A 12,587-nucleotide genomic window follows, 5' to 3' on the forward strand; every position below is an offset into this window, starting at 1 on the left:
CTTTCCCTTTCACCTCCCTGCATTGTGCCTACATATGCAAATTAACTGCCATCTTGTTGGCAGTTAACTGCCATCTGAGTTGGCAGTTAATTTGCATATAGCCCTGATTAGCCAATGAAAAGGGTAGCATCGTACGCCAATTAACATTTTTCTCTTTTATTAGTGTAGATGGTAATCATGACAAGATTCTAATGGGGGTGTCTGTTCTGAGGACCCTAATGACTGGAGTCTCAATGCCTCACCCAGTGAGAAGCGTGATGGCAAACGAGGGACAGTGAGATGAAGATCACTGTCCACCACTCTGCCATGGCCTTTAAAGGCAGAACTTCGAGCTTCAGATAGATGCATGACCCCTATAAACAACACACACAGCTAGCTCTCACCAGGTGGCTCATTCTAGTGGTGAGATGTGATGAGAAGTGCCGAGTGCCTGGGATGAGAGTGCTGTCCCACGCACTTCCCTGCCTGCTGGCTGAGCCGGCTGGGAGCAGACATTTGGGACAGTGAAAGTCACAAATGGAGGATGACAGAGCTGTCTTCTCCGCCTGGGACCACTGACCTCTGGGATGTTGGTGAAGGAGAAAAACTTCTCTCTTGATTTGAGGCGGATTAATACAGGAAACAGAAACCATTCCTCAGAGCAGAACGGGATTGAATACATAAAATCAGAGGAGGGAAGAGGACCAATACTAACCTCCAAAAATTACTCACAGAATGTTACCAAAATGATTCTCCATGGAAAACACTATTGCCACTATCAAGTTCAATACACAGCAACCCTGCCGCAGAGAACCACCAACGCCAACGGGCAGAAAGCTAACGCATCCCTCTCCCTGACTTACTCACTCTCTGGGAAAGCTCCTCACACACCCTCCAGGAGGCCTTGGAGCAGAGATGCTACACCAGCTGAAGGGGGAGTACAGCAGCTCAACACTGTGGGTCTGTGACTGCAGCAGAGACTATATATTAACTAATAAAAATTTATTTTCAAGTTAATTAAGTCAAGCTAGTTTACACAAGAAGAAATACAATGTTTAGTAATTTTAGACTTATGAAAACATGACTAGAATGTTTAACAAGCAGCCAATGATTCCTAGGATAAGGCCAGTTTGAGAATCATTCATCAGTTAAGTATTATACCGTCATAGTAATTTTCAAAAAATAAAACGTTCATATAACAGATTACCTTTGGAGACATGGAAATAAAGAACAAGCTAGCAACCATCCTCACTTCAACATGTGCATGAACATTTAGGGGAATGCATTTCATCTAGTATAGTAGACATCAAATGACTGAATGATGGCACAATAATGAGAATGCCATTCGAAGCTTTTCATGATAATTTAAAAACCATTCTGAAGTTTTCAATCATGCAGGAAAGCCTCTGCTATTAGGTCAAGGGCAACATTTGTTCGCATTACTTAAAGGTCATTAAAATACATCCTTAATCATAACATGTGGTTCATTACAAATAAAATTGCCTTTCGTTCAATAAAACTCATTAAATGTAAATGGTATTGTTTACTGCTATATGGATCCTTTAAAATAAATCAGCAAGTCATGATTTATTGAAAATTACTATGACCTCATTGTTGTTAATAAATTTGCCTGATCACAAAAGCTAGAAACGTATTTTTCCGAATGTCTAGGGTGCCTGGAATGCGTACCTCCTAGACAGGCGCCTGTGCAGTACCAAGACACGGAGCCAGCACTGCAGGATCTGCAGCACAGCTATATTAAAGGGCTTGTCGAAATTTTAATTCTCTGATCACATTAGGTGCTCTGGGAATGCAACCAAATTAGAGAGGTTATTCTTGATGGTGTCCACAGTTCATTAAGAAAAGCTCTAAGATCTGTAGGTTCACTTATTCCTTGTGTCACGATGGACACAATACTCAACTGATGATGTGTCAAATAGCGAAGAACACCAAATATTCCCGAAATCCATTACATTAGAAACAGAAAAGTCAAAATGAGTGACAGTTATGGGCAGCATAAGCTATTAAATGAAAGACCAAATTGCCTTGTCTGCATCCATAATCAAATTACAGCTTTCTTTTCTATGAAGAAAGTTTCTATTCATAATCTACCCAATTATATAAAGCTACACATTTAATTTGATTGATGAGTCAGAAATTCCATTAATTTTTTTTAATATACTACTTTTTGGTTTTGCAGTAATATCAAAATTTAAAGCTTTTTCATTTACTACACAGTTGTTCAATTCAAATGCTCAATGCCAGTCCCTATCAAAATATATCAACCATAAAAATTTTTAATTAACATATGACTTACAAACTATAACTTTGTAAATATTTTGAAATGTATATGTTTTTTGTCAGTAACAAAAATGAAAAAATCTTCATAATACTGAATCTGATAAAATGTCAGTTCCTGTCATCATGAGAATACTAAAAAATACAGATAATTACAGTGTAAGTTTAAATACTTTCTTAAGATATAATTTACATGCAATAAATTGCACATGTTTGAAGTGTACAACTTCATGCATTTTAGCACATGTATATGCCTATGACATCGTCATCATCAAGCTATGGGTCATTTCTATCCCCCTGGTCAGGCCTCCCTGCCCGGCTCCCAGCTTTCATCACCCAAGTTATGGGACATTTCTATCTCCCTTCATCAGGCTTCTCTATCCTGCTCCCAGCCTCCATCACCCAAGCTGTGGGACATTTCTATCTCCCCTCTGCAGGCCTCCCTGCCCGCTCTCAGCCTCCATCACCACTGCCCCACTTCCCTAGAATTCTTAATAATGCAACCACACCCTACATGCTTTTGTTTGCTTGGCTTATGTTTGGCTTTCTTTAAAACAAATTTTTTTCTAATACAGTGTTTTAAACCTGCACTTTCTCTTCTATCACTCTTAAATCTACTACAAATGATTATTTAATGCAACTCTTTCCAAGTATCCACTCCAGTGACTCTAGAAATCCTGGAAGTGGGGCTGCCATCCAAGAATGACAGCCAACTGAAATCCTTCCAGTCATTTAGGATTCATGATCTTTCCTTCCCCTTTGACCCTGGAGAGATTACTTGAGGATGCTTGCTAGAAAAAAGAAGAAAGGACACAAAGGGTAAATACTCTGCAACCGAGCAAAATAGCACCACCCCAACAACTGGCTTAATGCTATAGAAAATCAGCAGGTTGCAAGAACGTCTAATGACAAGAACCAATTTATTTTAGCAAATAGTATGAGAACTCAGCTGGATGCTTAAGTAGTAGGGTGACGGCACATGGGAAAATTTTTTAAGCACACATGGAACACTGGCCCAGAGACCATTTGTGGGGCAAAATCACAAGTCAATACAGATAAAAGGACTGAGATAGAACTGAATACATTCTGGTAATACAATAGAATTAAATAACAAATAAATTATCAGACATTAAGAAAATCCCCAAATATTTGGAAAATAAACAATATCCTTTCAAGTAAATGAGGGGTGAAAGAAGAAATCATAAAGAAATTAGAAACATTTTAAACTAAATGATAATGAAAGTTCAGTCTATAAAAATCTGTGTGACACAGGCTAGGTAATACTTAAGAGATCTATAGCTCTAAACGTTTCTGCCAGAAAAGACTAAGGTACAAAATCAAGAGTCTAAACTTCTTTAAAAAGTTAAGCAAGAAAATTAAACACAAACTAAGTAGGATGAAGAAAATGAAGATAACAGAAATCAGTTAACACTGAAAATAAACAGACAATAATCAATCAAACCAAAAGCAAGTTCTTTGGAATGATCACTAAAATTGATGAACCTCTGGCTAGATTGACCAAGAAAAAAGAGATGTATATTACCAATATTGAGAATGAAAGAGGTCTTAAGATCAACAACTACTAAAAACAATAATCAAATATTATGAATTTTATGCCATTAAATTGGGCAACTTATATGAAACAAATGAATTCATTAAAAAATACAAATTTCCAATGAACAGAAAATTTGATGAACTCTATTATTTAATTCAGAAAGTTAATCACAATTAAATACTTTCCCACAAAGTATGCTCCGAGTCCAGAGAGATTCAAGGGTGAATTTGTTCAATATTTAAAAAGAAATAGCAATACTATTATATAAGTACTTCAAAAAAATACAGGAGACAAAAAGACTTCCTAACTCATTTAATGAGGCCAGCATATCCCTAGATATCAAAGCAAAAACATTACAACAAATACAACACAGACAAATATCCCTCATGAACATAGGCATAAAAAAATCCTTCATAAAATATCAGCAAATCAAATACTGCAATATATGAAAAGGACACGGAGCATGATCAAATGAATTTCAACAGAGGGATCACCTAATGTATAGGCAACCGAAAACACCTACGGAATAAACTATTCCTGAGTCTTAAACATGTGAACATAACAGTCCAAGACACAGGGGAATGAGGAAGGTTCGTGCTGAACACAGTGATGAACTGTTAACTGGACGTGACACAAGTAGGCTTTTCTATCCAAAGCCAACCAACCTAAGGAAAGGGACCAAATCCATGGTATCCAGTTCTCTCCCCTTAGAGCGGGGAGGGGAACGTCTGGCCCAAAGGCCACATAAGGCCTGCGAAATCATTTTGTCTGGCTCCACCAAGGCATTAAGAGTGAGTTCATTAAATGTTTGACCAAATATAGCAATCTAACTTTTAAGTTGATAATTTTCTATGGCCCAAGAATGATGTTATGAATATCCAAACAGCCCTTGTCAGAAAAAAGGTTCCCCACTTCTACCTCAGAGATTCTCAATCTTTCTTCATTGTCCATTGAATATCAGCGAATCATATAAAATGAAACTTCTCTCAATCAGATAAATACTATATATAACACAAAATAAGCACCAAATGGCCACAACTGTGTTTTTACTTTTTTTAATTGATTTTTTTTAGAAAGAAGGGAGAGAGAGAGACCAGGGACCGAACTCGAAACTGAGGTAGGTGCCCTAACCAGGAATCTAACCAGCCACCTTTCAGTATAACGGATGATGCTCCAACCAACTGAGCCGCACTGGTCAGGGCACCAAAACTGTGATTTTATTTCAATGGACCACTGAACACTCACCAAAGTTCTCCATTTCAAAGATTACTGGACAGAGAGGGTTTAAAAATAAAAACAAAAAGGGTGAGAAAGAAAGAAAACCTCAGTGTCAAGTTGGTAGGAACATTCAAAACTATACCTCAACAGGTTATGTGTTAAGATACCACAGAAATTATTTTGGCATAGTTTTCAATGATCCTTCATTAGTAGTAAATATTATTTTTTAAAATTATCGATGCATTCAATACATTAGTTGGTACAAACAGAAATTCACTAAACATAAATGATGGGGTAACTGCAGTGGTGCTCACCCCCAGAGCTGGCAGCCTCTGCGTGCAGCTTACCGCCACTCTCAGCTTCCAGTCAGTTTCGCCATCTAGTTGATCAGTTCGAATAAAACATGAACCTTAGCATTAGAAAAGAAAAATTTCTGAGTTAGTTACTTTAAAAACTAAAATTCTACAACACAGATCCAAAACAATATCCAAAGAAATTCCCATAAACAAAATTCTTTATTTGATTCCCAAAAGGAGTTTGCTGAAAAGATACAGATGATTAACTATTTACTCCTTATCTCCTATTTGACGTTCTTGGCTATTAAGATTTAAGATTAATAGCACTTTATTTTAGAAAGACTACACTGATCATTTCTACCTTTGATTCATGTTCTGATAACTAAACAATAAGTAAATACTCAAAAATATCCAAGAACGTGTGATATGACTTTGATAATAAAATGTCTGAGGTACCACCAGAAAACACACATTCCTCATCATAAAGGCACAGTTAAAATGCCAAAACCCTGGCCAGACCTACTGTCATACTGATAACCCTAGCAAATCTTATGAAAAAATATTAAATTTCAACAATCCTATCCTTTGACCTGCTATCACACCATTTCTCAGAACCCACCCTAAGACAGAATAGCACATTTTGTATGCACAGAATGACATACACAGATGAGAATCATGTGATGTTATTTCTCAAATTTGGGGAAATATTTAAGGTAGAGAAATAAGAACATCGCTTCACACAGCTTAGTCCACTACACCTAACACACACTCTAAAACTAACATGGAACTGTGCCAACCCCATCTATACCAGCCTCGTGTTCACTTAAACTGCAGAAGAAAGGGCCCCTGCACACCATGGGCATTCTCTGCTCTCTCACGTGGCAAAAATACCAGACACCAGCCAATGTTCTTTCTGCTAATCATAGCCACCAGCAATTCAGTGCCAAAAGCGTGCCCCTTGAGATCCCTTCACCATTAACTTTTACCCTTTAACCAGCCTATGCCAGGGGCATCACCATCGCCAGCATGAATCCTGGAGAGTCACAGAGAACAGCTCACCTTCCTCAGGCACAACAGGATTGATTTTCCAATTGCCCAGTTTATCAACTGAAGATATATCTACAAGAATATCATCTGAATATTTGCATGATTACCTCATAGCCTGTGTGTGTGATCTGACATAAAACATAAAAGTAAAAGGGACTGGATTTCAAAGTCTGACTGACACATTGAAACATCAGTGCCAGAGTTCTGCTCCAGGTTTTTTTTCTAATACATAAAATAAGAAAAGGTGAGATTCTCTAGAGTTTCTTAAATTTTAAACATTCTGTGTTTCTCAAGGTGAAAGCTTTTCTAGCTAGATTGCTATAACTTATGAAACACTGGGAACAATACAGTTGCCTTTCTTTGCTTCATGTTAAATAATTATGTGCTATTTTAAAAATTTACAGGAAATTGACATTTATTTTCAGTTACAGTAAACATTACTAATGATGAAGTAACTAACATGATTTGAAGAGAGAAGGAGCTGCATAAGTATGGCCAAGTGGACTTGTCTTACATGAACTAAATATACTAATTTTTTTAACAGCAAGCATGAGCTTCAACTGATGCCAGTTAAGGCTCAGCAAAAATCAATTATTAAATTGGTCTGCTTATATCCTATTACAGTCTTATTATGAATGCTTGATTTTATTTTGTATAATTGACAAGAGCTGACAGGTCTAATGACAATAAAATTGAGATCTACCAGTATATGTGTCACATAGGAGAGCCACACCAGGTGGTGACAAAGGAACTGCTGGGACTTTGTGAGAAGCAGTACAAGTCTGTCATATTCTGTACAAGTCACCCTGTAATATCAGCAGACTACCTGCAACAGTTCATGAATCCAATAGCTCTGAAAGAAATGGGCTACAGTATGTGCCCAACAAAAGAAAAATAGACATTGACTTTGCATACATAATAGCAGATCGTTTGCCATCAAACTTAATTTCTAAATCATTTATATGACTTAATGACTCTGCATGAAATTTTTAAGCTGGTGGCAAGATGAATAGCACCACCGAGAGAACGTGGATGAGTACAGTGTCATTTACCTGCCCCTCACCCCACAACAAGTGACAGCTGAGCTATTGTAATATGTCCCCAGCACTTAAACTATAATGTCATCACTTAGGAGACAAGTGAAAAAGATATTGGCATTTATAAGAGATTGATGAAAATTAGTTCTCAAGCATTAATTTCTCTTAATACCACTAAAAGAACTGTGTGCATTCAGGAGATATTTGATCTGAATTAAGAAACGGATGAAGCAATTGATTAATTGGAATTTAAGCCATCAGTCACCAGATCCATCAACAGCTTCATTTACATTCTAAACAATCAGCTGACGGCCCAATAGAATACCCTGTATTAATACACAGTCAATATGATGCCACGAAGAGACTTGCAGAGCTGTATTGACAAACGCCCCATGGCTATTGTCCAGGCTCGAACAGCTGCATAGATTTAGGACTTTCATGTTGGCTTGGGCTTAAAGATTTCTATTATAACAGACAACGTATTATCAGGTTTTTCTGAACAAAAACTGAAAAGTAATAAAATAATATTAGCAGTGATAGTAGACACACACAAAATTCTAAATATGTGTACTTTTGAAAATTAGGCAATTAAGACACTCAAAACAATTACTTAGAGTCATATAAACAGAATTCCCAAAGCTAAAAATCCTTGACTGAAAGCAATTTTTGTACAAATTCTATACAGCAGAGAAGCTTTTGGTCCATTCTACAAAGTAAAGAAAACTAGCATAAAACAGATATCAGATATTTGAAAGTTTGCATATGAGTAATTAGTAATTATTTTTGTAATTTGAGATAAAGAATAAAACTGAGGAATATAACAGAATCATAGGCTAAAACAAGTAAGGTCCTAAACTCAGTTCCATTAATAACCTTCCAAAAATATATAAAACAATAAAAAATTAGAATACATGTATATTCTATACGTTTTTTGTGGGGAACAAGGAAATAATTTTTAACATACTCAAAGAGATCCTTGACCTCCAAAATATTAAGTATCCTTACACTACACAGTAACTGTCCCTATACCATGAAATATAACGCAAAATTAAAGAAAAATAAAAGAAGAACTCCTTGAAACATCATCAATTTGGACAGAATGCTATTAATCTGGAATTAACACAGCGGAGTATCTCCCTTGCCCAATGTGCTATTTCTATTTCTGTCTTGCTGTCTTACTACTGCATAACAATGATACAATTTAAAAAGATTATTAAGACGCCTAAGAAGAATTTTCAAAACTGCTAATAGTCATATAATCTTTAGTGAAGAATTTATGTTCTCTCAGATTCTTCTTCTGAAAAATGGACATTTCTATTTTCCAGTTATAAAATGCTGAATTTTCTTCATTTTTTTTCTCCTAACACAATCTATACAATGCACTTCTTTTAAGTTGATCATCTAAAACCATTTCCATATTTAGGATAATATTCTTAATCTTACATATATTTCCAATACAGTCATTAAAAGAACAATTAATAAAAAAGCATCTTCCAAATGGAAACATTTTTGTTATTCATTATAATGAATATATTTAGAAACAAAGACAAATCATAAATAAGTAGGTGATATCAGCAGGGATGGCAGTGTAAAAAATATCTGAAAATCCATTTCTCCAAAACTATATGAGAACATTAGCAAAAACTGTTAAAAGTAACTTATTCAGAACTCCAGAATATAATAAAAAATTTGCAACAATCTCGGGTGCATTTATTCAAGAAACACAGCTAAATCTAGCTAAGAGTGAGCTGTGTTTTGACTTGCCCTGTTCCCAACATTCTGCCCCATCTCCATAGCTCCACAGTACTGAGAAAACCAATAATCTAGCAGCCACTGAGTGGCCCAAACCCAACTCAGGGGTCCCCAAACCCCATGACCAGAGAACTGTGACCACCTGACAAGATTTGACCTGATGCAGAGGTCATTCACCGAAAACAGTGTTTTCCCTGGGATGTTTGTAAAAAACAATTGCTTAACGTCATTGCTGCCACAGGTGGTCATAAAGCTGGGGTAACAAGCTGAACAAAAATCTTTTTTAAAAAGTTAGAAAATCAGATGACAGAAAGGGACTTTGAAAAGCTCTAACACATTCCTGGGAGCCTAGAAGGCCATCTGCCCAGGCAGGGCTGCCTGCATGCCCCAGAAAGCCTAAGAGGCCATCATCTCTCATGGTTGAGCTGGAGGCTCTATAAAAAACAAGAAGTGAAGGGAAAGGCAAAGCTGTGACCTGCCTGCTACAGCACTGCAAGTGTTAAGAGAACACTAGCTATTTTACAAGATGAACCTTGAACATGGGAACTTCAAGAATATTTCTCTCGCACAGAGTCCATTACCAGATGTGGACTCTGGTAAGCAGAGTGGACTCTGTTCCACAGTCATTCAGGAACCTAAGCTGAGGAATGCTCTGCCGTTTCAACAGGCAGCTTTTAAGGTTATCCTACTCATGCACTATTGTGAGCCCAGTTGTGCAGGGAGGAGAAGAGCAGGTGGCTACAAGAGGTAAAGGCCAAGGACGTGACCCCACCTACCTGGACAGGAAAAGGAGTCCAACTGTATTTCCAAGAGAAAAGGAAAACGGACTGGAAATGTAGCTTTCCAGTCTCTACCCCTTTGGGAAAACAAAACCTCCCATTAAGTCTCACACAATAAAGTAAATGTGCCAAGTATACCGAGTTCACTTGATTATTAGGTGTAGCTGAGCTATTAAAGGCAGCCTCACCTTGCAATATGAGTAACATAGCTACAGCTGATAAAAGGAGAAAAATTTTTTCCTCTTTCTCATGACTTAAAATGCCATTTTAAGAAAACGCTGTTTATAAATGGAAAAAATTAAATCAGCAACTCTAAAATGTAACTATGTCCTTTCTAGAGTTTTCGTGCTGCATAGAATAATACATATGCTGAGCTTACAAAAAAATAATAATATGCTGAGCTTCCTATAAAAATATTGTTCATTTATTCAACAAAGTGAGAGATGTAAGGCAGAAAGAACTTCAGATGTTAGTTGATAAACCTCCCATGACTTTACAGATGATGAAAATGTATTTCCCACGTGGCTAGGTCATACAATTAGGAACTGACCAAAACAGACTACATTTTAGGTTTCCTGATTCCCAAAAACAGTTTTCTTGACCATTTGAGGCTTCCATATCATTACCTCTCAGTACCCCTTTTCCATCCTTCTAACTTGAAAGCTAGGTCATGCAAATATCTTTTTTTTTTTTTCTGGGAAGCCCACTTCAACTCAGTTAAGCAAATGGTCTGGTGTCAACCCCATCCCCCCACATGTTTTTTCACTCTTACAGTATCAACACAAGACAGAGAATTACTACTGTCAATGTGTATACTGCCAAAAATATATATCCTAAGCATCACATAGTGCCTGAAATATAGTAAGTGGTAAGTAAATGTTCGCTGAATTAATAAAATTGCAAATGCAGAATAGCAATAAAATTTCCAATAACATCATCTAATTATTTAGATACCAATATAAACATGAATGACAGCACTCATTTGATAGATCGATTCTGAAAGGATTATATTTTTTAAACAAGCATATTATACAGTAAAATCATTGTTTTAAATATCAAAAGTTAAATGTAATTTAGAAATTAATGAATTAAATGATTTATTATTCAAAGAAAAATTGGTATATTTTTCCTTTTAAAATGAAAATTAAACTGCCAAAATACCAAATTATCAACAATGTAAATAAAAATACCTGCTTTTTCTGAAGTCCTAAGAAATACCATGTCCGATGGAATTCTTTGATTCTGTAGAGAGTAATATAAAATGTTATTACCTATATGCAGCTTATAAATGAACACAACTCCATTCCAAAATAGAAATAGTAATGAAAAAGATTAAATTAAAATTTATGTTGAAGCAATTCACATTTATAATTTGTATTTAAAAAGTGAATATTTTGATTCATATCTTAGTTGGACTTCTAAGATTCCCCCCCATGAATGTACCATGTAAATGGTATTAGTGATGGCTTGAAAACTGCTCCATTTCTGAGAAATGTTAAATATTGCCATTTCTGTGGTTTCTGTTGTACCTTAACTCATAATACAGAAGTTATTACCTTATAAAAAAAATTATATCTTCCCTGTTAGAGTAAATGACCCAAGAAAGCGGGGACAACATTCTTACAATGCCTCATACAAAACAGAGCATATCATAAATAAAACAATAAATAAATTTTAAATGAATGAATAAATGTAAAACTGAATAACCAAAAATAAATTCCACAAATTTGAAGAGGTGTTCTTTTATAAAGCAGAAAAGGAAAAATAACTCAAATGTACTGTATGGCACATAAGAACTTTTATAAGTTACTAGTCATACATTTATTTAATCATTATTACTAATAACTCTATCAAGCTAAAGAAAAAATAATTTTAATAATACTTCTCATAATTTCATGAATTATTTATATTTTTTGAGACCTCATAAAGAGTTTCCTACATATGATATAAGAAATGGATTATTTGTCAGCAGGCAATAAAAACAAATATAAGTTGAAAAATATGTTGTAGGATAGAGCTACTTCTTTCTAACATGAAGAAAGAAGGGCAATTATTAAGATCTAAAGAGCTCCCAGGACCTAGAACAAGGAAGAAATCACAATGGAAATTAGAAAATACTTTTAATTGAAGAGTAATAAAATCTCAACACATCAAAACATGTGGAACACAGCCCAAATCAGGAAAGTGTGAAGAGGAAAATGTATACAAGTAAATGCACACAATCAAACAGGGAGGTTAAAAACACAGGGTCAAAGAGTAAAAAATCCATTTGAAAGCAGAAAAAAAAAAAACAGCCAATGAGCCACAGAGAAAGTACAAGGATGTAAACAAATATAAGAATAAAAATGAATGACACAGAAAACAAATATATGTATATATACCTACATACATATATTCATATATGATAGATCCTCCCTTCCCCCAACTGGTGGGCGGAGTATGACGTAACCTACAGCCCAGAAATACCTGAGTGACTAACCATGTACCTTATATGGACTATACATTGAATCACCAATCAACACCTGCCAAATACCCTAAGCCCTTGTCCCTAAGTACCAGAGTGCCTAACTATGTACCTTATATGGATCTTACGTTAAGCCACCAATCAGCGTGCGCCGAGTACACT

At 35.8% G+C, this 12,587-nt stretch overlaps 1 protein-coding gene across 4 annotated transcripts in view; it reads right to left on the reverse strand.

The window, feature by feature from the left end:
• Nucleotides 1-12,587, reverse strand: part of ATP9B (ATPase, class II, type 9B) — a 135,173-nt gene that overhangs the window by 83,357 nt on the left and 39,229 nt on the right. For all 4 annotated transcript variants that reach the window (XM_006761900.2, XM_015562750.1, XM_015562752.1 and 1 more), the window contains 2 exons: nt 11,152-11,203; nt 5,365-5,459 (listed from right to left, as the gene is read on the reverse strand). In XM_006761900.2, coding sequence (XP_006761963.1) covers nt 5,365-5,459; nt 11,152-11,203 — 147 coding nt within the window. The remainder of the gene's footprint in view (nt 1-5,364; nt 5,460-11,151; nt 11,204-12,587) is intronic.

This window comes from Myotis davidii, unplaced genomic scaffold, assembly GCF_000327345.1.
Source record: "Myotis davidii unplaced genomic scaffold, ASM32734v1 scaffold96, whole genome shotgun sequence".
NCBI lineage: Eukaryota > Metazoa > Chordata > Mammalia > Chiroptera > Vespertilionidae > Myotis > Myotis davidii.